The sequence below is a fragment of the Dendropsophus ebraccatus genome, chromosome 14 (genome assembly GCF_027789765.1).
Source record: "Dendropsophus ebraccatus isolate aDenEbr1 chromosome 14, aDenEbr1.pat, whole genome shotgun sequence".
Lineage (NCBI taxonomy): Eukaryota > Metazoa > Chordata > Amphibia > Anura > Hylidae > Dendropsophus > Dendropsophus ebraccatus.
In genome coordinates, this window is record NC_091467.1 from 61,556,989 (window position 1) to 61,584,905 (window position 27,917).

General features: G+C 46.7%; 2 protein-coding genes across 4 annotated transcripts in view; both read left to right on the forward strand.

The window, feature by feature from the left end:
- The window catches only part of LOC138772407 (ABC-type organic anion transporter ABCA8-like), a 40,232-nt gene extending 22,962 nt beyond the window's left edge, over positions 1–17,270 (forward strand). Inside the window, exons 21-39 of the mRNA XM_069952784.1 lie at positions 697–824; positions 917–1,054; positions 1,452–1,559; positions 1,751–1,921; positions 4,166–4,285; positions 5,915–6,025; positions 8,060–8,122; positions 8,802–8,893; positions 10,509–10,629; positions 10,783–10,903; positions 11,178–11,269; positions 11,703–11,875; positions 12,015–12,090; positions 12,397–12,491; positions 12,806–12,925; positions 13,193–13,333; positions 13,408–13,487; positions 16,264–16,319; positions 16,512–17,270. Coding sequence (XP_069808885.1) covers positions 697–824; positions 917–1,054; positions 1,452–1,559; positions 1,751–1,921; positions 4,166–4,285; positions 5,915–6,025; positions 8,060–8,122; positions 8,802–8,893; positions 10,509–10,629; positions 10,783–10,903; positions 11,178–11,269; positions 11,703–11,875; positions 12,015–12,090; positions 12,397–12,491; positions 12,806–12,925; positions 13,193–13,333; positions 13,408–13,487; positions 16,264–16,319; positions 16,512–16,604 — 2,099 coding nt within the window. The 3' untranslated portion in view covers positions 16,605–17,270. The remainder of the gene's footprint in view (positions 1–696; positions 825–916; positions 1,055–1,451; positions 1,560–1,750; positions 1,922–4,165; positions 4,286–5,914; positions 6,026–8,059; positions 8,123–8,801; positions 8,894–10,508; positions 10,630–10,782; positions 10,904–11,177; positions 11,270–11,702; positions 11,876–12,014; positions 12,091–12,396; positions 12,492–12,805; positions 12,926–13,192; positions 13,334–13,407; positions 13,488–16,263; positions 16,320–16,511) is intronic.
- Positions 17,271–22,607: 5,337 nt separating this feature from the next.
- Positions 22,608–27,917, forward strand: part of LOC138772409 (ABC-type organic anion transporter ABCA8-like) — a 28,814-nt gene continuing 23,504 nt past the window's right edge. The window contains exons 1-4 of one of the 3 annotated variants that reach the window (XM_069952785.1): positions 22,608–22,859; positions 25,733–25,837; positions 26,249–26,456; positions 26,641–26,796. In XM_069952785.1, the coding sequence (XP_069808886.1) occupies positions 22,857–22,859; positions 25,733–25,837; positions 26,249–26,456; positions 26,641–26,796 (472 nt within the window). In that variant the 5' untranslated portion in view covers positions 22,608–22,856. Of the gene's footprint in view, positions 22,860–24,514; positions 24,595–24,796; positions 24,878–25,732; positions 25,838–26,248; positions 26,457–26,640; positions 26,797–27,917 lie in introns of those variants that run through there. The other 2 variants (XM_069952786.1, XM_069952787.1) reach the window with 2 other exon arrangements.

A 27,917-nucleotide genomic window follows, 5' to 3' on the forward strand; every position in this document is an offset into this window, starting at 1 on the left:
ATGCTTTAGGGTGAAGCACAAAAATGTGTCTAGTACAGAAATCTGTGGAGAGATGCAGTTTGGGTAAGATTGTCTTGGATGTAGTTCTTAGGGTCTTGCGCAAATTACAACCTGTAATCTAGTTTATTCTAGTTCTGCATGATCTGTATCCAGATCTGGAGATGTTATTTTAGATTTTGTCCAGTTAACAGACAACCCTGATGGCTTTCTGTAATCTTCTATAAGGGACATTACATCTCCTGCGGGCATTAGAACATCATCAGCATAGAGCCATAGCCTTACCTTTTTGCTCCCTCGCTGGAAACGTGCAAACTTAGGGAAGAACGTACAAGATATGCCAAAGACTCTATGGCTAATGCACAGAGTAGAAGGGAAAAGGAGCATCCCACCATATATTATCCCCAATGCCAAGCCACGCATCAGTCCTCCATTTGCCCTAATCCTTGCCCCAGGTTGTGTATGAGGCAGTTTGACCCAGCCAAGTAGCCAGGCCCACAACCCATAGCCCCCATAAAAAAAAGTCCCACTTGACGCTATCAAGAGCTTTGGCAACATAGAGTGGGATCACAGCTGCACATCCATTCCCTCTGTCTTGGCTGGTTTAATAACTCCCATAGAAGTGATTGGAGAGAGCTCTTCCCTTTGAAGGCCATATATCACCTACAGATCTGTAACCTCCTGTATTACCTGTGACAGGGGAGTCCATCGAAGAGTTTATCAATGGCATAAAGGCTCAAGATATTCTGGTGGAAGTTATCGATGGTCCGTATGACATGAGCACTACGGGCTACAATGGAGCCATCGAGCTGTCACTGCAGAACAAGGTGATGTATAGCTGATCACAGAGCGGGCAGGATGATAACTAATTGGGGAATAACTACAAAAAAATTTGTTTGTTGTTGTTTTTTCTTTCCAGAGTTACAGCTTCAGGATCATTGGGAATCCCAGAGTTCAGAATGGACTGCCCGTCCTGGTGAATATCATCAGTAACGCCTTCCTGAAGAGCTTCAAATCTACAGAGAAGATCCAGACCTGGACTAAACCCATTATTCCTGTGAGTCTGTAGCCGTGCCCTACAGTATAATGTATAATATCATACAGTATTATTCCAAGACTTCCATATTAACCTAGAGCCCAAACCAGTGGCTTCTTTGACCTAGGGGACAATATGTGTAGCTGATATTACAGCCCCCACAGCTTTCTCCAATCACCCATTTGATGAATGTAATGTAGCACTGCATATCCAGGTAACTATTCCGAAGGTGTGGAAAGCTGGCCGATAAGCCTGGTAGAGATGGCCATTATAGTTGTCTTCCATACAGTGAGATAATCTTGTGTTCAGAGTTTGACATGGACTCCCAAACAACAGGCACCAGTATTATCTGCCATTTTGCTTGTCTGGCCCTTGGGTTATAGGCCCAGGTTCTGATGAGTTTCTCTTGATTTCTTAGGACACGGATGAATCGTATTACATTCTTTTTGCTGTCGGCCTGTCCTTAATGGCTTTCGCATCTGGTCTCGCCCCACATTTTGCAATGAGCAGTGTCCAGGACTATAAGGTGAGTAGAAATCCCACTCAGATATAATACTTCACTTAGATAAAAGCTGCATAACATGGATTTATATATATGGGGCCTACCATGACTTCCTTCCGAGCTGTATTCACACTTGGGTGGATGGGTGGAAAGGTAACGGGATTTGTTATGTTTGCAATCTATTAACCCATTAGCACCATCTCTGCTTCTTTCAGATTAAGGCTCGTTCCCAGCTGCGGATCTCTGGCCTCTTCCCATCTGCATACTGGTGCGGACAAGCCTTGGTGGACATAGCGCTATACTGGCTGCTGCTCTTTCTGTGGGTATCCATATTGTTTGCATTCAACCACAGAGTAATTCTTTCGTTCTGGAAAGTTGCACTGCTGGTAAGTGTGGTTCTCTGTATTCATGTTGTGTACAATGCAGCTGACCCAGCTGGAGGTTTCAGTCTCTTTTATGCCAAAAAGACATCCTATGAGTCGCATTACACGGCCTGATGTATAGTGTAAGCGAGCTGTGTAATTGGCGCTCACATACAGAGCCTATTACACGGCTTAAAGGGAACCTGTCACTGGGGATGCGGGCACGGAGCCTACACAACCCCCCAGTGCAGCCCCCGGATACTTACCCTTTCCGACAAGTCCTGTTCCTGGAGCCGGTCCTGGGACAAAGATATCAGCACCCGAAGCCGTGCACGCCGCTGAGATGAGTCCAACGCCCATAGAGAATGAATGGAGCCGTCATTCTCTATGGGCATCGGACTCATCTCAGCAGCTCGCGCACGACTTCGGGTGCTGATATCTTTGTCCCGGGACTGGCTCCAGGATTACATATTCATCAGCACATTGCCACTACACGTAGCAATGCGTGGCCGACGGCTGAATCTGTAAAGAAAATATTAAAGTGACTCTGTACCCACAATCTGCCCTCCCCAAACCACTTGTACCTTCGGATAGCTACTTTTAATCCAAGATCTGTCCTGGGGTCCGTTCGGCAGGTGATGCAGTTATTGTCCAAAAAAACAGCTTTTAAACTTGCAGCCGTGTCAAATTGACGTGTCTATTCCGTAACCTTGCATTGCCGCTCCGTCCCTCCATCCCTCCTCCCCATTAGGAATTGCCCTGGCAGAATTTCTCCTATTCCTCACTTGTCTATAGACTGCACATGGGCCTTAATGATCCAGCACATGTAAATTTTGAGAAAACTTGCCTGGGGCATTCCTAATGATGAAGAGGGCAGGGAGGAGGGACGGAGAGGCGGTGCAGACCTAATGCACAGACACTCTAGGCCACGCCAATTTGACACAGGGCTGCAAGTTTAAAAGTTGTTTTTTAGGACAATAACTGCATCACCTGCTGAACGGACCCCAGGACAGATCTTGGATTAAAAGCAGCTATCCGAAGGTACAAGTGGTTTGCGGGGAAAAATTGTGGGTACAGAGTCGCTTTAAAGTTTATACATTACCTCTCCACGCTACCCGGTGTCTTCCGGTCTTGTTCCCAGCACCCTGCTGCCGCCAGTGCAACTTCAGAGCTGCCCCTTGAAATGACAAGCTGCTCAGCCAATCAGTGGTTGGGATGGGGATTGGCTACACTCCTCTACAGGCAGCTCCTCTCCTCTACAGGCAGCTCCTCTCCTCTACAGGCAGCTCCTCTCCTCAAACAATTAGCTCCTCTCCACTACAAACAACTCCTCTCCTTTACCGACGGCTTCTCTTTTTATTGACAATTTCACTGCCAGCACCTCCCTTATACTACACTGTAGTTTTTTCATTATGTTTTAAATAACCCAGTTGTTACATTATATTGTCAAATGTAATAGATGCAATACTATACAAATAAAAGTGTAAACACTAGATGTGGCTGTCACCTGAATGTTCAAACACTGGACGTAGCTGTCACATGAACCATAGGATGCCAAATTACATTCACAGTCAAATATGATTACCTTTTGGAGGTGCATGTGTCATGACGTTCCTGTTCTTCCTGGTCCCATCTTCCGATGTTTCTTTTCTAAGTATGGAGGAAGAAGAAACAAACGATTGTTCGGCTAGAAGCGTGCTCCAGCTGGTAGCGACACCACTACTACCTCTTCAGCATTATATGTCCGTTCCGACGAACTTAACTATTGGACTACAGATGCTCGTGAGGGTCAAACTAGATTATACGCGTTTCAGCGAGTTTGGCCACCTTCACCAGGGAGCACTCCATATGCACATCTAACACTGAAGTTCTAGTAGTAGCGTTGCTACCGGACGGAGAATGCTCCGAGCCGAACAATAGTTCTTTTCTTCTCCCTCCATACTAAAAAAGAAACATCAGAAGATGAGACCAGGAAGAATAGGAACGTCATGACACACGCACCTCCAAAAGGTGATCATATTTGACTGTTTATAGGAGCAATATTGGAGTTTATAATTTGACATCATTTGGTCATGTGACAGCTACGTCTAGTGTTTGAACATTCAGGTGACAGCCACGTCTAGTGTTTAAACTTCTATTGATATAATTTTAATACAGAGGCCTGCGCTTAGTATTGCATTTATTATACTTGACATATACATATACATATAAAAGTACAGAACCTATCAAGGTCATTTTTAACCATTGTTACATTCTATTATCTTACAGATTGGGGAAATCCTCCTCTACGGGGCATCAATTATACTTTATGTCTATATAATCGCCTTCATCTTCAGAAAAGGAAAAGTTCATGCAGATCGATGGTCGTTTTTATTCGTCATTTTATCTGTAAGCGATGTCTTCCAATCTAAGTGCACTTTACAGGAGCTTTACCTTGTAGCCACATCGTAGATCTATATTATCAGTAGTGGATGGACCCGGAGTCCAGGTCCTCAGCACTGCCCTCCAGCAGCCATCTATAGCAGCCTATATTCTGTCTATGTATGGCTCACTATTAGGCTATGTTCACACAGCGTAAAAGTAAGCCGATGGCAACAACAGCAGTACTTTGTACTGTGTTGAACACTGCATTGCCTTCTATAGGATCCCGGCCTGAGCGTATACACATAGGGGGGCATTTATTAAGTCCAGCGTTTTTTACACCGGACTTAAAAATGCCCCCGCAGCTCCGGCGCTACGGAGATTTATGTAGAGGCGGACTGCCTCTACATAAATCCTGTGCACGCCGGTGCGCACCGCCGAAAACCTACGCCAGCTGAGGACTGGAGTAGGTTTTCGGCATATATTTGGGCGGAACGGATGGTAAATCGCGCGGACTCTGAGTCCGCGCCCTCTGTTCCGCCCACTACATGCCCCCTTTCCGCCCCCCTGGCGTACTCGGCGGAAAGTGCCGATTTGCGAATATTTTATTCGCAAATCGGCCATTTGCGTATAAAAAAATACGCAAATCGGCACTTTCCACCGAAAATCATCCGTTCGCAGGATGATACATGTGGCCCATAGTATATGCTTCGGCCGGGATCCCATGCGCGCCGCAAAGAACTGACTGGTCAGTTTTCTGCGGCCGCAATTCAGTGAAAGACCTGTCAGTTCACACAAAGAAGCGAGCGGCTCCGGCTGCTTGCTTCGTTGTGTGCTATGAGAGTTCTGATGCGGCCGCATCAGAACCCTGCAGCCTGAGGCTATGTTCACACTACGTATATGTCCGGCCGCATATTTTCCGCGGCCGGACATATACGTATGAAACTCCGGCCGGGACTTTACGCAAGTTGCGGCCGGATACGTACGGAACGCAAACTTACGCCCGTAGTGTACTTACGCTTCCTGAGCGCTCTTCGTAGCGATCTGACAGCGGTCTTTTACTTGGAAATCTTCGCCTAGCCCCGGACACCCCACAGAACCTTTTGGATCGGCACAAAAAGCTTTCAAAATGAAGAAATCACCACTATGTACGGGACCGCATGTAACGCTACGGGCGTAAGTTACGGCATTTCCGTCCCGAAATAATGGTCTGGTTCATTTTTTACGGCGCAGCATACGATCCGGGCGTAAGTTCGTACGTAGTGTGAACTGTGCGGCCGTAGATCGTATACTTTACATAGTACGCAAACTACGTACGTATACTTTACATAGTACGCAAACTACGGCCGGAAACTTACGTAGTGTGAACCCAGCCTGAAAGATCATCCGGCCGGTACTGCAGTACAGGCCAAGAAGATCTTTTTCAAAAACCGGCCGGTCTCATACGCTGTGTGAACATAGCCTCACTCTGTAGTGACAGCCAGGTGTACACTGCAACACCCACCATATTAGCTCCATACAGGCCTATGAACACCTTAGATGTATATTATGGGAGCCTATCTGGCTGAGTATTTGCCATACATATAAATTTTCTTAGACCCCCAAATACTTCTCAGGATTTCATACATCTAACTCTCAGGATTTTTTTTCTTGCAGAATAGCATCCATCCTATTTCAGCCTTATTATTGCATGGTTTTCTCGACATATACCTACTCTTCCTGATCTTGGTGCCTACTGCTAACCTAGGAGCCTTTCTACTCTCACTGGTAAGAGCTGATTTATTATTTTATAGGTCCCAAAAGGCAAAGCACCAATTGTTATAATAGTTTACATTATATCATTGCGATGCACAGCCTACAGGGAAGCACCATATAGCGGATAAGCCTACGGGCTGGTTGACTGGGCCGTGTGGGTCGGTTAATGGTTAGGATGGGCGGAGGGTGATTACACGTTAATAACACTGGACAGTAAGACGCTTTGCACTATACATTTCCAACAGTGTCCTCCCCCCTGCCCTTAGTACTCATCTGTCCCTTCCAGACTCCTCAGTCCTCCTCCAGCCTCATCTGTTACCTCCAGACTCCTCAGTCCTCCTCCAGCCTCATCTGTTACCTCCAGACTCCTCAGTCCCCCTCCAGACTCCTCAGTCCTCCTCCTGCCTCATCTGTTACCTCCAGACTCCTCAGTCCCCCTCCAGCCTCCTCAGTCCTCCTCCAGCCTCATCTGTTACCCCCAGACTTCTTTTTTTTATTCAGAATAATTTTTATTGAAGAAAAAAAAACTTTTTTACAAAACAGGTTTTCTCCCCATACAAACACAAACTCCTTGGAGGGCATACCCTCCTGCCCGTTTCCTCCCCAACTCCCACCCCCCAACTCAACTCCACATTCCACATTAACATAAATAAAGTGCAACATTCCGATAACCGTAACATCACTTTTGCAGCATATGTGTCCTCGAACCACAACCATAGAGAAAAAAGTATAAGAAGACAAACTAGACTCGGAGTGATAGTGATACCGGCAGGCAGTAAACATGACCCAGAGTAGTAACACTAACCATTTTCCTTACTTATGTGCAGTTTGACTCAACTTATGAGCGGTGCCCCGGGGCAGCGAGCTCGGGTACAGCCATCCACTTTCCCCAAAGTTTTTCAAACTTCTTACTAGCTTTTCGTTTCTCATATGTGTATCTCTCTATACCAATTAACCAATTAACCTTTCCCACAAATTCCGATACCGAGGGAGGGGCCTCATCAAGCCAATGCTGGGCAATAAGTTTTCGTGCCATAAACAGAATAAGAGCTACTGCAGTCTGTTCCCCAACATTCAATGCCAAGTCATCCACGTAGCCCAGTATATAAACCAATGGGGATTGCTGCAATTCCACCAAATAGGCCTTATATATGGCTGACGCCACCCCTCTCCAGTAACGGAACAGCTTGGGACAACGCCAAAACAACCCCCAGACTTCTTAGTCCTCTTCCAGCCTCCTCTGTTACCTCCAGACTCCTTAGTCCCCCTTCAGCCTCCTGTTACCTCCAGCCTCCTCAGTCCTCCTCCAGCCTCATCTGTTACCTCCAGACTCCTTAGTGCTCCTCCAGCCTCCTGTTACCTCCAGCCTCCTCAGTCCTCCTCCAGCCTCATCTGTTACCTCCAGACTCCTCAGTCCTCCTCCAGCCTCATCTGTTACCTCCAGACTCCTCAGTCCTTCTCCAGCCTCATCTGTTACCTCCAGACTCCTCAGTCCTTCTCCAGCCTCATCTGTTACCTCCAGACTCCTCAGTCCCCCTCCAGCCTCCTCAGTCCTCCTCCAGCTTCCTCTGTTTTCTCCAGTCGTCTTTGTTCCCTCCAGATTCCTCGGTTTCCTCCAGACTCCTCAGTCCTCCTCCAGCCTCCTCTGTTACCTCCAGACTCCTCAGTCCTCTTCCAGCCTCCTGTTACCTCCAGACTCCTCAGTCCTCTTCCAGCCTCCTCTGTTACCTCCAGACTCCTTAGTCCTCCTCCAGCCTCATCTGTTACCTCCAGACTCCTCAGTCCCCCTTCAGCCTCCTTTGTTACCTCCAGCCTCCTCTGTTTTCTCCAGTCATCTTTGTTCCCCCCAGATTCCTGGGTTTCCTCCAGACTCCTGTCTCTTTCAGGCTCCTCTCTCCCTCTTTCTCCTCCAGACTATAGTACATGAGAATGAAATATCGGCAATTTGGGGGAATCCCCCCCCCACACACACACACACACACACCACTTGCAAACCAACAGAAAATTCTGTTTACCTTCCATGTCTTCATTTTTTTTGTTTCACAGAGTTTCTGGTTCATCTTCTTTTCTGAAATGTATGACCCGGCTATTTTTATCTATTTGGCAATAGTAAGTATCTAAGGAAGACTCTCGAATTTATAGTTCTTAGGGTCCATTTACACAGAAAGATTATCTGACAGATTATCTGCCAAAGATTTGCAGCCAAAGCCAGGAATGGATTTGAAAAGAGGAGAAATCTCAGGCTTTCCTTTATGACCTGATCTGTGTTTATAGTCTGTTTCTGGCTTTGGCTTCAAATCTTTGGCAGATAATCTGTCAAATAATCTTTATGTGTAAATGGACCCTTACTGCAAGAGGGTAGTCACATCTATTCTATGTAGAACACAGTAACTCCACCAGCAGAATAGCGAGTGCAGCTCTGAGGTATAATACACAATACAGGATAAGTAATATAATGTATGTACACAGTGACTTCACCCAAAGAATATTGAGTTCAGCTTTGGAGTATTATACAGGATGTAACTCAGGATCAGTAATGTAATGTATGTACACAGTGACCCCACCAGCAGAATAGTGAGTGCAGCTCTGGGGTATAATACAAGATGTAACTCAGGATCTGTACAGGATAAGTAATATAATGTGTGTACACAGTTACCCCACCAGCAGAATAGTGAGTGCAGCTCTGAAGTATAATATAGGATGTAACTCAGGATCAGTACAGGATAAGTAATGTAATATGACTAATATGTAATAAATATGACTATTAAGGAGTTTCTTTCTTTTTCAGCCATTTATTCACATTGTCATATTTTGGGGAGTTCTCTGGTTTTTAGAATGGAGATTTGGAACACGATGTCTGAAAAAAGATCCTGTATTCAGGTGAGAGGAAGAAAATGAAAGTGACTATTTGGTGTAAGATAGGATTTCCATAATGTTTTGCTCTCTCTCTCTATATAATCCCACAGACTCACCTGTCAGCTAGTCTTTCCTGCCTTTGGCACCCCACCTTCCCCACAGTCCCATGTAACTGCAGAGTCCTGGTACCTGTATCCCAGATACTAGAAGTATAAAGTTGTTTTGTACCTTAAAGTGTCTCTGGGTTTGGTAGTTGTTTGTATTATTTGTTACCCTGCTACATATTGCTAAACCACCCGGTGGACACATGTTAAAGCGAATGCACCACCAGTACATTGCTTTTTTGTTTTTTACATGAATAGACCGGCACAGACGCAGGGATGCTGGCGAAGCAGTCCCTTTTTGTAACCGCCTTCTATTGCCAAGCACCGGCCTGGCATTAAGAACTGGATTTGAGCTTGTCCGCCCCCAGTGTGACGATCTCCCCTCTGTGACGCGGCTCCATTGATTCTAATAGAGCCGCGTCACAGAGGGGAGGGGGTTTCGTCACACTGGGGACAGGTGGGCTCACCTTCAATGCTTCATGATGGGCCGGCGCTCAGCAATAGACCGGTGCTGGGCGCGGGCCCAGTACTATGTACTGGTGGTACATTCGCTTTAAGGAAGTATAGATTCTGGTCACATGATACTTCTAGTAGCAGCCTAGTTAGGACCCATTCACACTGAGCAAAACAGGCCAAAATTCTGAGCGTAACCCATGCCTTGGAATCATGTCTGCCTAGTTATCTCAATGTGACATCTTACGCTCCGCTGCTCTCCGCTCAAAGAATTGAGCGCAAGACATCACATTGACCTAGATAGGCAGACAGGATGCCGAGCAGACTGCACAGCGCTGGTTTCGCTCGGAATTTCTTCCTGTTTTGCTCAGTTTGAACAGATCCTTAGACCCAAAAGCAAAAAGGAAAATCTATCCTCATTCCCCTGTTGGTTGAAGCTTTCTTCTTAGTCCGGCAGTGGTGTAGCAATAGGGGTTGCAAAGGTCGCAAATGCGACTGGGCCTGTATGCTGGGGGGCCCACCAGCCCTCCTTTGTCAAATTCTGACAAATCTGCAGTTCTCCTGAATTGCCTGTGAAAATGACAGCTGAGTCGGGAGAACTTCTGAGCATCTCTGTTCTTGTATTCTATTGTATCAGTGATTGCTGATGCTACTAAGTAGCTGGGAGGAGCCAGGCAGCCCTTTGCCCCGTGTATAGGTTATTTGGGACTGGTTGTGCAGTACATTAGGGGACAGTGGCATCATTTATTAGGACACACTCTCGTGTGTAGGAACATTCGCCCACCTGAGAGCAAAGATAAAAGGAAAGTTCCATTTCAAGCACCTATTCCTAATAGGAGAAGACAGTTTGACAAAGTCAGGAGACTGCTTCGGAGTCCACCATACCATGCTGCTTTTAGTTCCTGTTTCAGCACTTTAACTGGAAACCCACCACCCCTTTTCTGTTACATGATCCAATTCTACAGTACCAGATCAATAGCTGTCATTTTCATTCGTTCACACCTGGCCCTCCTTAGTGCTGCTTCATAGACGTCACATAGGGCTCCATCGTGTAATACAGGAGAGAACTTTATTTATTTCAGGTTTTCTCAAAGAAAACATCAACTTACACAGAATCCAGAAGAGCTGGAGAACGCTGATGAAGAAGTCCTCGCCGAGAGAGAAAGGGTTAAACACCTGAAGAACACAACAAATGTGGAAGACGTTAGTATCAGAATCATTGTGCCGCTCCAGCAGTACCATACATGATATATTAGTCCTGTGTTGTCCACAATGAGGGATCAGTCCATCAGGATGTAACTAGAAACAACCAGGCGAGTAAATCCAGAATAATCTCTGTACTTCTTGTATTTCCAGAAGCCGGCCATCATAGTTGACAATTTGCGCAAAGAATTTAAGGAGAGAACTGGCATTTGCAGCTGTAGAAAAAGACAGAAGAAAGCGGCTGCCAGAACCGTGTCCTTCTGTGTCAATAAGGGTGGGTGCTGGGTAGTCTGCGGCACCCCTCCTATCGATTCTCAACTTTACTGCCCGACTAATCCAGCCCTTCCTCTGCCCTTCACTGGCGACCTGTAACAAATTCAGCTTAAACTGTTAACCATGACATACAAGGCTGTTCACACACTGTTCCTTCATACATCGCTGACTCGATCTCTTCATACCCCCCCCCTCCCCCCCTCCAATTCATTTTCCACCTGGAATAGGTCGGAGAATTCTAACCCAGTTTTTATGAGGTTTGTTCAATTTTACAGGTGAAGTTCTGGGATTACTGGGGCCCAATGGAGCCGGGAAAACCACATCCATATTAATGTTGGCCGGAGAACTGAAACCTACAGCTGGGGAGGTAAGGAGATGAGAATCCTGCTGTATTCCTGTTGGCTCTCAGGATGCGGGACCATAGCAATTCTTTGCTATGGGGAATTGTGGGAGATGTAGTGTCTATACCGCACTGGGGAAGTGAAACCTACAGCTGGGGAGGTAAGGAGATGAGAATCCTGCTGGCTTACTGATGGCTCTCAGGATGCAGGAACTCACACCATAGCATCCTATCTGAGCTGTGGTGAATTGTGGGAGATGTAGTTCCTATACCAGGCTCTGTACATAGTCTTCTATGTTAACAGAACTGAGCAGAGCTGCAGATGGTGTCTGAATGCTCAACACTTATATATTCCGACTGCAGCTTTTGCTGTGGAAGATGACATTATGCAGCTACAATGTGACTGAATATCATCTGTGAGGGTTGATCTGCCCTGATGTGTACACTGTGCCCCCTACAGGTAGTTCTGTGCAGCGGGGCAGACTCTGAGAAGGATGACGCCAGCGCTGCCTTCATGGGGTATTGCCCACAGTTTAGCCCGCTATGGCCCACTCTCACTGTGAAGGAACATCTGGAGATCTACGCCGCAGTGAAGGGCATGAAGAAAGACGACGCAGAGCAAGCCATAAAGCGGTAAACTGGCTGCTGCAAAAAACCTGTCATCCATGTAAACCCATGAAACATGTCAGCGCTGTAGTTATGTAGTTATTACACATCCCTGCTATAGATGTGATGACATTTATGTCCAGTATATCTTGTATTTTATCTTTAGGGTATCAGAGGCGCTGGAACTGAGACAGCATCTAAATAAGCCGGCCAAGAAGCTGTCTGCTGGGGTATCCAGAAAAGTAAGTGACCCCGGTGTGTATACATATATACAGCGGCATCCAATAATCCGGCATCCATCAGACTTGTCACACAGACTATATATATATATATATATATATATATATATATATATATGTGTGTGTGTGTTTATATGTAACCAGGTAACCAGGATGCAGGATGCATCCACATGCACTGGGGCTATTTCCATAGTCAATACCCCAGAAAAATCTGCCACATACAGAGTGATATTTCTCAGTACACAAGCAGTGTCCCCGGGCCTTGTATCCTGTGGGCAGGCTCTGTTATATTCTGTATCTCTCCTATAGGTTTGCTTCGCCATCAGCATGCTGGGTAACCCGACCATCGCTCTCCTGGATGAACCTTCCACCGGTCTGGATCCCAAAGGGCAGCAGAGACTGTGGTGAGTCCCATCCTACAGCGGCCATAGACATTAGATGCTTGTGGATGCGTCTTCATATCTAGGGGTCACTACTATGTGGAATATGGGGCAGATTTGTACCAATCAGATCCTCAGAAATGTCATTAGGGTCTTCGGGGGATGTGGTATTGGGTGGGTGGCTGGTGCCTGTACATGTCCATATTGTGGAGGAGACTGAAAACTCCTATAGTCCAGCACCTGCATTATGTATCTTCCAGACAACTGGATGTTATTATAATCACATAACACAACCAGTATTCTGGCCTGGTGCATTAATCGGTTCTTATGTATTGCAGGAGAGCCATCCGAGCAGCCTTCCGGAACAAGGAGCGAGGCGCCATCCTCACCACACACTACATGGAGGAGGCAGAGGCCGTGTGTGACCGTGTAGCCATTATGGTGTCTGGGAAGCTCAGGTAGCGGGGGCTTATATCGGGGTCACATCCCAGTCATGCAGCTTGCAGTATAAAGCATGGGGGTCTTCTTCCAGCCATCATGGTTGTGTCCAGGGTCATGTACACATCTCTACTGCTTCTTATACATCTCCTTTATGTGTATACAAGTATATCCAGTACAGGTGACAGGATACGGTGTATTCATAGGGATGGAGGTAACCATAAAAACTAGAAGGACCCCCATCCCTTACACCGCTGTGTGACCCCCGCCCCGTGCTTTGTCTCCAGATGCATCGGCTCCATCCAGCAGCTGAAGAGTAAGTTTGGTAAAGGTTACCTCCTGGAGATGAAGGTGAAGGATCCCCAGCGGGTGGATGAGATTCACCAGGAGATCATCCGGATCTTCCCGCAGGCAGACAGACAGGACAGGTAAGGGCAGGACGGTCACACATCTTCCTCATGTGTCACATCGGAGGAGGATAACGTGTATTTCTGCTCCACAGGTTCTCCTCACTGCTGCTCTATAAGATCCCTATGGAGAACGTCCAGTCCTTATCTCAGGCCTTCTCTCAGCTGGAGGAGGGTAAGAGGCTCTTCTGTCCCATGGCTCCAGGCCTGCACTCTACTATAGGGATCTGCAGGACCACCACATTACCTAAACTATACAGAAAAACGATGTCAATATCTTACTGCTGCTAAGAAGTCTCTCAGTAATCGCAACCACCACGCAACATTTTGGCAAAACCCTTTTTCAAGCAGTCACAGACAGCTTGAAAAAGCAGTGGCAAAAGCAGCGATATTTCACCATGCGGAATATCGCATAGTAAAATAAAGGCTGTTTGAGTTCACATTACCACTGTGCTGTATTACAATAGTGAACTGGATATCTTACTGCCACGTCACTTTATGAAAGGGTGAAGTTATATCCTCCTGCGCCCCATGACAAACCCCTCTGCCCTTATAATCAGTGTTATTAGAGTAACTAATATCAGATCTTGTCTTTTCTCTCCTTACCTGGGCCAGGAAGTGTTGTCATGGGGACACAAGCACAGTAGCAATATACATACAGGAGAATGTGTTGTGGTAATACATTTTTTTTTTAAATTGTACATTTTTTATTGAATTTTAAACAAAAGTAAACCAACAGTTAGACAGACTAGGCACATCGCAGACATTTTCATCAATAGATTGTAGTGGATCCAAATATATAACTGGCAACACAGATCATCGGGAGTTTGGTTGGAACATATAACGCCAACGGGTACCCAACAGATTTTCAAAAATGTAGAGGGGGAACTACACAGCAGACTAGTCACTTTGAAGACATACGAAAACACAAGGATGTAACATTGACAGGGGGGGGGGGGTGGAACAGTGAACAAGAAAGGTAGGGGAAAAGAGGAAGGTCTAGGATATACCGCTGGTGGATGCCGAAGGAGAACTGTATGAGTCCCAAGGAGCCCATATTAGGTCGAAGGCTTCTACTTTGTTGTTTAAGGAGGCAGTAAGGCGCTCCAGGGAGCGTAACTCCCTGATCCTAGCTTGGAAGTGTTGGATAGAGGGGGGGGAGTTTGTTTCCAGAATTTAGCGAGTAGGGACTTTGAGGCTGTTAGGAAGACTAATAATAGCTTGGCTTGTTTTTTACGGAGGGTCTTAGGGAATAGATTAAGCAAGCACAGGCTCGGCTCGCAGGGGATATTCAACCCAAGAACGGCCGAAGATATAGCACAGACCTCAGTCCAGAAGGGCTTTACAAGCTCGCATTCCCAGAAAATATGAAACTGGGAGCCCAGCTCTCTGGTACACCTCCAACATAGCGGAGAGACCGAGGCATTAAGCTTGTGAAGTAATTCTGGAGTATGGTACCAGAGCATCATTACCTTGTAGTGGGACTCTTTATAAGTGGTACATATTGAAGAAGTGGCAGCTCTGTCCCATATGACCTGCCAACACTCCGGGGACAGCGTTCGTCCCAATAGCGACTCCCACTTAGTCATATATGAGTGTCTCACCTGGGCGCCCTGGACAGGCGAACCCAGAATACGATATATATCGGAGATGAGACCAGAGGTCGAAGTCCCCATTCTAACTAACTGCTCGAAAGCCGATGGCTTAGAGACCGTGAGGGCCCCCAGGCGGGACACCATAAAATGACGGAGCTGAAGATAGGTAAAGTTCTCCGAAGACGGAAGGGTGTGTTTGTCCATTAGCGTAGCAAATGGATAGAGCGTGCGAGTCAGGGGATCGACAATGTCAGCAAATTGAAAGAGATTCTTTGACCCCCAGAGCCTTACAGTGTGTGATTGGAGACCAGGGAGGAAGTCAGGGAAAAGTAGAAAAGAATTTAGAGGAGAGACAGTGGAGACTAACCCAAACCTGGCATAGCAAGTAGACCAGATATGGAGGGTGAAACGAATAGGGCCCAATAGGGAGAGATGAGAGAAACTAGGTGGGGTAGGGTGCCATAAGAAGGAATTAGGATGGAAGGGAGCTAGCCATATCTTCTCTATTTCTGTCCATTTCTTATAAGCCAGGTATCTGGACCATGCCGGAATTTGGCGTAAGTGGGAGGCCCAGTAGTAGTGGAGGAGATTCGGGACCGCCAGTCCCCCCTGAGACTTACTACTCATCATGACAGAGTTGGGTATACGGTGCCTCTTAGAAGCCCATATAAACTTAAAAATGGCCCTTTGGAGACTTCTAAGTTCGCAGAGGGGGATACGGACTGGAAGAGTTTCAAAATGGTACAGAAGTTTTGGCAAGATGGTCATCTTCACGGCCGCCACCCGACCAATTAGGGAAATATAGTGAGTGGTCCATTTGGACATGAGAGCCCGCACATCCCGAAATAGAGTGGGGTAATTAGTCGAATACAGTGAAGAGTAGTTGGGGGTGAGGCGAATACCCAAATATTTTATGGAGGACGAAGTCCATCTGAATTTAAAGTTGGAGCTAAGCTGCGCGACCAGACGTCCAGACAGGTTTAAGGGCATAGCTTCTGATTTAGAGGTATTAACTTTATATCCCGACAGGCGGCCATAGTCATTTAATAAGGCGCGGAGGTTTGGCAAGGAAGTGAGCGGATGGGACAGGGTGAGGAGGACATCGTCTGCAAACAACATAATTTTAAATTCTTTCCCTCTAACCGAGACCCCTCTAATGTCAGGACAATTTCGTATTGCAGCCGCCAGGGGTTCTATACATAATACAAAAAGTAGGGGAGATAGAGGACACCCCTGGCGGGTTCCATTCAAGAGAGTAAAGGTCTCGGAAAGCACATGGGGGAATTTTAGCGCTGCTGTGGGAATACACAAGTCTATGGACGAAATCTGATCATTTTTTTCTTTTCCCATGTACAGCAAAACGCGCCCATGACATTGAGGAGTACAGCTTCTCCCAGTCCACCCTGGAGCAGGTACCAGACACCCTTTCCTGTCCAGTCTATTACGGCCATGGCCTGTATGCTGTTGGTGGAGCCTCATGGGGTCAATAGAGGGGACCCAATCAGAGGGTCCTGCCTTTATTTCCATAGGGCTTGTCCACAGTAGACACCCCCTTTTAAGTGAGGGGTCACCACCTTCATCTACGATTCTTTCTATTTTCCCAGGTTTTCCTTGAGTTGGCCAAAGAGCAGGAGAAGGATGACTATGACCAGGATGCCACATTCGCATGGAGACCCCTGAAGACTGAGAGTGCTTGATAAACCATCAGCCATGCTGAGACTTTTAGTACAGTCAGTGTCAGGCCCAGGACTCCCTTTTAGAGATGACCTAAAATTACATCCAAATATTACCGGTTCACCTTTAGATCCTCAGGATGCAGCGATTCTTATATTCTAGCATATTCTATTCTGGACGTTCCCAGGGCCAGGACTTATCTCCCCAGTTACTGAGATAAATGGCGCCATCTGGGGGCACACACCATTTACTGATGCATTTTTATCATTTTATTCTACAGGTAATTCATCATATAGCTACGCCACATACTTATACCACCAATATCACATACATATACAGCAGTTTTTTTTTACTATAGATAAAAGCATGTTTTATGCAAAAATTGTCTTGCAGCATAACTTTAGGTACATGTCTAAAACCTTGGAGCCTCGACTACGTTACCTGTGAGATTAAATAATAGTGCACTTACAGACGCGCAGTCACACATGGGCACTTACATATCGTTTTTTGCAGGACTAGTTGAACTGTATTGCAGAATGTTCGTTTTGTCAGGGCTGTAATAGCTGACGTCCCCTTTATTCTGCAGGACAGTACCATTACAGCAATACCCAATCTGTGAAGTTGTTGATATAGTTCACTGCTTTCCAATGCCATAGTTTGAACACTATAACTTTTCTACTTTTTCATTATCGGAGCTGTGTGGTGTCTTATTTTTTTAGCCATGATTTGTATTTTATATTGGTTGTTGTTGATAGTAGTTTAGACCCCCCCCCCCCCCGTTCCATAATACAGGGACAATCAAAGGCTGCACTGCTATGGTAAACACCATCTATCCACCTGGATGCTATTGACCATGGCATCATATGGGTTAAGTGTCTGGGATTGGAGTTACAGTGAACACAAGGGGCTGCAACATGTGGTGTAGTGCAGGGCTGACGGTGCGGATGTGCACAATTTATATCACATGAAGAGGGGAGAAGATGTATACCGCACACTCCTTTTTCAGTGAGCTGTTTCAGTCAGTGACTTCTGACACTAGGATTCCTTGATAAGCATACAGTCTCTTAAAGCACAAGGCAGATACAGCTTATACGCTTGAGAGATTCAGTCACTTTCCCTTTAAGATCACTGCGGATAGCAGGTTCACTGAAGAATTTAGCTTTGAGCCACTTTAGTGTCAATACGTAGCTTGGTTGCTATGTGTTACAGATCTACTTAAAGGGATCACAGTCCTATTAGACTTTACTGACGAGAATCTTTACAGTTTGGCTGGCTGTGATTTGAGAAGAAAACAATCGTTCTCACTACAAATTATGCAGATCTTTCACACGATACCTGGAGGGATATATTCAGGAGCGCAATTACTGATGTGGAAGCTGATCAGCAATGTTTCCGGCCACGTGCCTAATAGAGGACTGTAATGCCAGGGGGCACTAAAGCAATTTCTCCAACCCTGGTCTAGGAGATTTATTTATTACACTACTGTACCTGTTCCACACTAAGGCTGGGTTCACACTACGTATGTTTCAATCAGTATTGTGGTCCTCATAGCAACCAAAACCAGGAGTGGATTAAAAACACAGAAAGGCTCTGTTCACACAATGTTGAAATTGAGTGGATGGCGGCCATATAACAGTAAATAACGGCCATTATTTCAATATAACAGCCGTTGTTTTAAAATAACAGCAAATATTTGCCATTAAATGGCGTCCATCCACTCAATTTCATCATTGTGTGAACAGAGCCTTTCTGTATTTTCAATCCACTCCTGGTTTTGGTTGCAATATGAGGACCACAATACTGACTGAAATATACGTAGTGTGAACCCAGCCTTAGGCTATGTTTACACTGCGTATATGTCCGGCCGCATATTTTCGCGGCCGGACATATACGCGGTAAACTCTGGCCGGAGATTTACGCTACTTGCGGCCGGCTACGTACGGACTGCGAACTTAAGCCCGAAGTCTACTTCCCGAGTGCCCTACGTAGCGATCTGACAGCGGTCTTTTACTTGGAAATCTTCGCCTAGCCCCGGATACCCCACAGAACCTTTTGGATCAGCACAAAAAGCTGCAAAAATGAAGAAATCACCACTACGTACGGGACCGCATGTAACGCTACGGGCGTAAGTTACAGCATTTTTGTCCGCAAACAATGGTCTGGTTCATTTTTTACGCCGCCGCGTACGATCCGGGCGTAAGTTCGTACGTAGTGTGAACTGTGCAGCCGTACTTCGTATACTTTCCATTATACGCAAACTACGTAAGTCTCCAGCCGCTTATTCACGGAACACGCTACGGCCAGAAACTTACGTAGTGTGAACATAGCCTTAATGTGTGTACATGCATGCTATTTTGCTTTAAAAAAAAAAAAATGTGGGAAACATTCAGCGAACGCAGCGAACGATCAAACGACGAGCGTGAAATCATTCATTTTGATCTTTCAACAACTTCTGAAATCGTCGTTGATCGTTCGCGAAAAATTCGCAGATCGTTCCGTGTGAACAGTCGTTCGCCGATTTAACCAATGTGTGAGATAGGCTGTAAGCAATCGCAAAACGAATTTCCGTATGGTATATTGTACCGTCTAAACGCTGATCGTTATTAAAAAAACCCCGTTACTCCGACATCGTTAATTGCACGATCGGGCGAATTATTGTTCCGTGTAAACGTAGCATAAGCCAATATATCTTCAATACAACGTGTTGGATTAAATGCCAAAACTAAACTGCTTCCTTTTTTCTACACCAGTGGTTCTCAAACTTTTTCTACTGGAGCCTCACCCAACAGACCAAGGCAATGCCTGGGCCTCACCAGACTGACCAAGAGGGTGTCTGGGCCTCATCTGTGGTGAAAGTCCATTTAAAAGTTGAAAATAATGCTAAAGCTACCTTACACCCATCTCCCAAGCTCTATCTACTAATAAAGCAAGTACAAATAAATTAATAATGTTGATAAAATGGAGATTTTTGCAAACACCAAAACGATTGTGCGGATATTAGTTACTTTTGTAAAAACTGGCTCCCCAGCTGGGCCTCACCAATAACTAGGGGGCGTCTCACTGGTAAGGCCCACCTCACAGTTTGAGAAGCACTGTTCTAGACTATATCTCCAGTTACATAAATACTACTCTGTGATAGATAGATAGATAGATAGATAGATAGATAGATAGATAGATAGATAGATAGATAGATAGATAGACAAGAAAGTCCTGCAGCACTCAGATGCAAAGTGGATGGGTGCCAAGCGGTCAACACAACAGTGCTCCAAGTATAATAAAGTAGAAAACCGCAGCTCTCCGAATAAAGTAAGAAAAATACAATGTTTATTCCACTTGCAACGTTTCGCTCCATCACTGAAAGCTTTTTCAAGCAGTGTAACAACATGTGCTCAATTCAAGGTTTATATGTGCTCACACATCATTAGGATGATTGACAAGCAATCAATAAATAAAGTGATAAAAAATACACATGACATACAGTGATATTGAAATAAAACAATATATATATATATATATATATACACATCAGTGTACAAATACATGTGTAATGCTACGTTTACACGGGACGATAATTGGCCCGATCGCACGATTAACGATGTCGGAAGGGACGTTTTTTTTTACATAACGATCAGCGTTTAGACGGTATGATAGATCGTTTTAAGATCACCTGCCCGCAGCCCGGCCCCTGCTCATCCGCAGCCCGGCCACGCATCCTACAGCCCCCCCTGCTGGCTTGATCGCCACCCCTGCCGGCCCGATTGCCACCCCCGCCGCTCCGATAGCCCCTGCCGCCCCGGCCACGAGCATACCTTACCTGCTCGGCGTAGCTGGTGTTCAAAATTCCCGGCTCCCCTCTTTAGTGCATTCATTGGCTGAAGAGGGGAGACGGGAATTTCAAACAGCTCCTCTTCAGCCAGTCAGTGGCGGGGGTGGCTATCGGGGCGGCAGGGGGGTGGCGATCGGGGCGGCGGGGGTGCTGATCGGCCGGCGGGGGTGGCAATCGAGCCGGCACAGGGGGCTGTAGGATGCGTGACCGGGCTGCAGATGAGCGGGGGGCCGGGCTGCGGGCATCCGGACTTTCGCGACAACTGTTTACACAGAACGATCTGCGAATTTTTTGCGAGCGATCAACGACGACTTGAGAACATGTAGAAAGATCAAAATGAACAATTTCTCGTTCGTCGTTTGATTGTTCGCTGCGTTTACATGTACGACTATCGTTCGAATTCGATCGTTATCGCGCAAATTCGCACGATAATCGTTACGTGTAAATGCACCATAAGAGTAGTGGATTACATCAAAGTGAACAAAAACCCTTAATACAGATAAATATATATAATCAACCACTAGGTACCACTGTATAAGTACAGGTACCACTGTATAACTTTTAAGAGGTTGTTGAGCAACAGTTAAAAATCCAGTGGGGGTGGGGGCAACATAATTAACAAGTCCTACTTACCCATCTGTGTGCCGTCGCAGGGTCAGCAGCTCTCATTCATGGCCCCTGATCTCCAGAGTTTCCGTTTCATCAGGAACTACCTGGGCATTTCTAAGCCGGAGCCATGACATTACAGGACTGAGAGCTTCGGGAGCCCTGCAGGGGACGATGAGCGGTGATGCTCCACTGCAGGGGCACACGGACAAGTAAGTAGGACTTATTATGTTCCTGCCCTCCCTGAATTATCACAGTTGCCCAGAGTTCCCTTTTATGCCCTGATGGGACAGCGCCATCTACTGTCAGTTCAATGTAAGCACTGTACTGTATTTTCCAACAAAAGGAAGCAGCTGTGTATGCTAAAAATAAATATCTGCACACTTTTCAACAAGTAAAGTAAACCGGTGAAGTGTTAACATTCTGCCCTGGAAGGATATAGTCTGGTCTAGGCTTTTTTTTTACCCTCCTTCCCCCCCCCCCCCCCCCATCCCTGGGTATAGAGTTTAGCCCCCCAGGTTCCATGTTAGATGGGTATATTTTGGCCTGGAGGGGTATAATTTGGCCTAGGACAGTTAATCCCTTGGCGTATACTCCTGGGCAAAACTATACCCCGGTTTAATCTAGGAAGGGGTTTATTTGGCTGCTACTCCGGGACTCCAGACTGGATACAATGTAACAAACCCTCATCTCTGTAAGGAGAAGTAGGTCAGAGTGAGTTTTCTGACTCTGGATATAAACAAGAATGTGGCAGATAACCGACAGCAAGCAGAGATCCTGAAAAGAAACAATGTGGAGTAGAAAGTCCTAGAGGTTAATCTGAGGATCACACTCTGCTGGCGGGGGACATTTCACATGTTGGGATAATTCTTGGACTTTGTTCTCCCCCATCCCCCGACGGTTTTCTCTGATGTCCACCATGATAGCTGGAGGAAACATGGCTGCCGGATGAATGTTACATAGGACACGTCTGCTCCCTGCTGCCAGGACTAGGACATAACATCAGTGATTTCCAGGATCTGTCACTTGATCGTCTCCAGGGGTTGATCTTGAGCAACACCAGATGTGGAGGAAATGCAGAAGAAAGGCTCTTAAAGAGACAGTGAACCCTGGAGGCAACCAGCCGCCATGATATTATGTTCCTGGTTGCCTCCAGGAACATAAGCTGTTCTTGACTGTTTTCAGGGTCCATGCTTACTGTCACTGAATGGAGTCACTGCTGCGTACATCATGGGACTAAACCTGTACTGATACTTCTCAGAGCTGAGGGTTTGGTACAGATCAATTCAGCCTAAGCCAACAAGGGGAGAGTACGACACCAGATACATGTTGCCTGCATTGATACCTGTAACAAGCTATAAGAACAGGGGTGAGATTGATACTGCTCATGTGTTTAGTTCACAGTTGTAACCCCATGGCGCCATTCACTGACAGCAAGCAGATGTAGTGATAATGACGAAAAATCGATAAGTTGCAGAACTTTTCCCAGTGATTATTCTGAACTGGCCCTTTAACTGAGGGAGTGACTGCTGCTCACTCGTAACATACAGGGGTTGTGTCTCTGGGTGAGGGGTCTCTGCTCTGCACATCCTCATCCAGTGCACATCTGCCTCTATTCTGGTAGAAAGCCCAACCTATCCATGTGAGGAGAGGAAAACATGAGAATCTAAAATCACAGCGTCCTGCCCTACAGCAGCTCCAACCACAGCATCCTCCTGTGCAGCAGCTCCAACCACAGTGTCCTTTTCTACAGCAACTCCAACCACAGCATCCTCCTCCACAGCAGCTCCTACCACAGCGTCCTCCTCTAAAGCAGCTCCAAACACAGCGTCCTCTTCTCCACATGGTAAGAAATCTCTGGGGTTTGGCTATGGGAACTTTAATGACTCCACTGCAGGCCACCAGGAATGTTAGCATTAACCCAGTGTAGACCCCGAGGAATGTTGGATGGTAATAATTTCTTTTCCATTTCTTTACCATAGGCACCACTATTTTTGAGCACTTTTTATTATTTATTTGTATTTTTTTTGAATGAAGTGGGAAAAACTCAGCAATTTTGCTTTTGGATTTTTTTTAAGCTATTGAAGGTGTGGGATCATAAAACATTATAATTAGGGATGAACGGAACCAGTAGGTTAAGTGGCGATGCATTGCATCCTCACAAAATCCCCTAAGGGTCAGACCGATCTCGCACTGCACCCGTTACCGCGTTACAAAACCCCCTCACTTGCTGTAGCTGCCACAGTGAGCTTTCTATTGCAGGGGATCGATCATACTTACCCTGCCAGGCTCTGGTCTTCTTTCTTCTGCTTGCTGTTTACCGATTGGCTCCTGCAATGTCAGCTCAGCCAACCACTGCTTAACCTCCAGGGGGCCACATAGTAAGCAGCTATCTGTACTGATGCTGCATACTGTAAAGAAACAGAACACCTGCCTTTTTTGTCTCTCCTTTTTGTTTTTTAGATCGGTATCCTGAGGACCACATCAGATTTTGTGGACTACGATGATGACCAGCACTCCTGGACGGGGCAGTAGCAGGCTGGTATTATTGGGCTGAGGAGAGCCAAAATAAATTCAGGTATTACTAGGCTGCTTCTGCTGGCTGGTTATGGAAAACGGGCATCCTACACGCTCTTTTTAAAATGTATTTATTTACTAAAAAAACTAAACACGTAGGACCACCCCTCTTTACCATAACAAACCAGGTAAAAATCAAACAGCAGCAGCCTAGTAGTACCAGGATGGAAAGGAACATTAATTTTGTCACTCCCCAGCCTAATAATAACAGCCTGCTACTGCCCTGTCCAGTGGCAACATTTTTTGACGCCTCAGGAGTACTGGTACCCCGCTCTTCCCATTACCCCTGTGGCAGTGGTTACTGGGGTATTAATTTAGAGATTAATGTTATCCATTTTACAGGCTACACTAGGCTCTGGCTTAAAAATGGATGCCGCTTATCAGACAGCTTCCACTACTAAGCCTAAAATGTTCATAAGAAAAGACAATACATACTAGATTTTTTTTAAATTTAAATAAAAACACCCTAACACCACTCATTTACTCATTTTATTAATGATCATCATCATAGTCCTTCAGAATACCGATATCTGAAAAACAAAAAGAGACAAAAAATGGCAGGAACAGAACACCTCTCATTTTGACAGCACACAGTGCTGTGTACTGATTGACTCTTGTAACATCTATATAGATAGCTGCTTACTGTTTGGCCCCCAGAAAGTGAAGTGGGGATTCTCTGCATCCCTACTTAACCCCCTGTTTTCCATCTGCTGTGCTGTGTGCACTAAGCCTGCCCCAGCAAAGAAGGGGGTAAGTCACTTAACCCCTTTCTTGCTAAGGCAGGCACAGTGCACTCAGCACAGCAAGAAGAAAACAGTCTGGCTTCCATGGGGTTAAGCAGGCTCAGACTGGGCCACCGGGAAGCCGGGGGATTTCCCGGTGGGCCCCGCCCCCTCCTTCCCTCTTGTTGGGCCCTTCCCCTGAGCCAGAGAGGGGCCTGCTGTTTACATGCTGACTGGTATGGGGAGCTCAAGGGGCCCCCGGCTGGCTCCCACACTGCTGGGGTGAGTAAAGAACAGGCGGCATCAGGGCCCGTTCTTTCTGTGAACTAATCATGGGCCCTCCCCTCCCCCAGCTCCCAGTCTCCGCACTGCTCTCTTCCTGCCTGTTACCAGGAAGATGCAGAGAGAAGAAGCAGGGCCCCTCCATCCCCCTCCCCTCTGCAGTGACGTCTGTTCTCTCCTGCTGCTGTGTGTGCAGTCGGTGCAGAGGAGAAGGGGGAGAGGCTGCTGACTGCTGGGCCTGGCTGGGAGAAGAGGAAGTGGAGCTTCCTGCCCTGCTTAACATGTGAGTTTTGTTTACTGTATATTTGTCTATCTTTGTCATCTGTGTGTTTTTGTCTGTGTCATGTGTTTATGCATGTGAGTGTTATATATGTGTGTGTGTGCCTGTGTGTTAGTGATATCTGTGTTTGTATCTTTATCATTTCTGTGTTTGCCTGTTTGTGTCTATGTAATGTGCCTATATGTGTGTGTATCTATCATGTATATAGTGTATATTATGCAATGAAGTTCTATAGATATTTTACTGTATATTATATGTAATCTGCATGCTTTTGCATCTGTGTATCTGTGCCTGTCATGAGTCTGTTTGTGTGTTAGTATGATTAGATGTAGGTATATATATAAGGTGTGTTGTGTCTGCATATTTGTGTATCTCTGCAGTATGTCATTTTGTGTGTGTGTATGTGTGTGTATGTGATGAGAAAAAGTTTGCACACTGGAGGTCCATTTGTGCAGGAGATCCCTAAGGTTTAGGGGCTGATCGGCTAATTCAGGATTGTAGGAGTGATGGTAGGATGATAGGAGTTGTAGTAGACATAACAGTAAGACTTTCATCAATGGATGAGGTGTTTTAAGAGGAACCCTCTTGGTCAAATCTATTGAGGGTTTTCTACAAAACATGTTATCCATTGATTAAAGTCTTACTGTTACGTCTACATGTCAGTTTTCTGCAGCCACTATTCATTGAATATCGGCCGCAGAGAACCTGTCAGTACACACAATGAAGTGTGCGGCTGTGGCTGCTATTATATCAGTGATGTCATACAAGGGGCGGGGCAGTGACTACCTTTTAGATGTGATATACTGGCTAGTTGTCACTGGTATGGGTGGAGGTATCCTTTGATATGTTATATTACAGATGGGCAGAGAGAAGCAGAGAGACACCAGCCTGTGGCAGCAGACCGTCGCTCTTCTGTGGAAGAATCTTCTGCTGAAATGGAGGAGGAGGTGGCACAGCGCTCTGGTAAGCTGTCACATATTGGGGACACAATGCGGTCACTGTCTATGTGCAAAGAAGCGCAGCAGATTTCTTGTGTTGTCAGCGGATATTACAGGTCCCGAGTCCCTGCGTCCTCAATTCCCTGATCTGCATCCATTATACGGACAGGAGGGAAAGGTCTGTTCATCCTGAGCTACCTGATTCATGAACAGAATATTACAATGACGCTTATACCAGCAACCATGGCCAGTCTCTTAATACAGAAATGCAGATTTGTATATGGTTCTGGGTCTGTAGGATTTGGGTGACAACCCTTCTGAGCGCTGTCATGGCTCCTGTCACCTGTTACAGGTGACTGTAGCTGCAGGGCCCCGGATATCAGGGTGTTGGGGGATGGAGCAGATGGCCTCTGATGGTGTCTTCTCTTTGGATCAGGAGTGGCTCCAGCATTTGGCGTGTGTGCTGCTCTTATTCATCTTCACCACCATTGTAGTGGACAGGCGGATGACTAAGATGTCCCCTGCTGAATACATTGGACGTGTGGATAATCCTAAGAACACAAATGTAGTGATCGGCTACAGCCGGGGATCAGCGGCCGCTCACAGAGTAATGGAGAAAGTGACAGAAAGCGGGAGAATACCAGGTAAGATAAACCTGCAAAACACCATAAAAAGAGAAGAATCCCCAGATCTCTGCCCCGAAACAGCAAACTGAAAAACATGGCATCCATGCTGCGTATCCCCTTCACCATCACAGAGGTCCCATCACCCCGATACACCAGTCTGGGGTCACAGATGATGAGAGACATCTCCTCTTCCCTCCTCCAGGATTCACCATTGAGGAATTCTCAAACGAGACGGAAATGCTACAAAAACAAGCTGAGAGAAGAATAGTGACTGTGACATTCGAGAATGACTTTATGTATTCCATCCGGCACCTGGCACACCGTGTACCCCAGGCCAATGACTACCTAGCCTACGAAGGTAAGTAAGAGGCCGCCGGAGGCTACTGTGGATGACTCCTCTTCAGCTCTTATTACTGGTGGGCCCCCCATGAACTGTTATTACTTGAGTCCCTCCACCATCAGCTCTTATCACTGGAGGTCTCTCCCCATCAGCTGTAATCACTGGAGGCTCCTCCCCCATCAGCTGTTATTACCAGTGGCCCCTCCCCATCAGCTGTTACCATTGGAGGCCCCTCCCCATCAGATGTTACCACTGGAGGCCCCTCCCAATCAGCTGTTACCACTGGAGGCCCCTCCCCCATCAGCTGTTATCACTGGATTCCCCTCCCCCATGAGCTGTTACCACTGGAGGCCCCTCCCCATGAGCTGTTACCACTGGAGGCCCCTCCCCCATCAGCTGTTATCACTGGAGGCCCCTCCCCATCAGCTGTTACCACTGGAGGCCCCTCCCCCATCAGTTATCACTGGAGGCCTCTCCCCATCAGCTGTAATCACTGGAGGCTCCTCCCCCATCAGCTGTTATTACTAGTGGCCCCTCCCCATCAGCTGTTACCAATGGAGGCCCCTCCCCCATCAGATGTTACCACTGGAGGGCCCTCCCAATCAGCTGTTACCAATGGAGGCCCCTCCCCCATCAGCTGTTACCACTGGAGGCCCCTCCCCTATCAGATGTTACCACTGGAGGCCACTCCCAATCAGCTGTTACCACTGGAGGCCCCTCCCCCATCAGCTGTTACCACTGGAGGCCCCTTCCCCATCAGTTATCACTGGAGGCCCCTCCCCATCAGCTGTTATTACTGGAGGCCCCTCCCCCATCAGCTGTTACCACTGGGGGCCTCTCCCCATCAGCTGCTATCACTGGCGGCCCCTCCTCACATGCTTACTTCTCCTCTTCCGTTAGGGTGGGTTCACACTGAGGAATTCTCGCGGATAAATTCTGTGGAATTCCGTCGCCTGTATGCGCTCACGACCGTGCGCCTTTCCGCCGGCTCCATAGACACCATTTTATGGGCCGTCTGATTCCGCATTCTGCTGAAATTGACACGTCAATTCATTTGGCAGATAGCGGAATCAACCGGCCCATAGAATGGTGTCTATGGAGCCGGCGGAAAGGCGCGCGGCTGTGCGCGCGTACAGGCG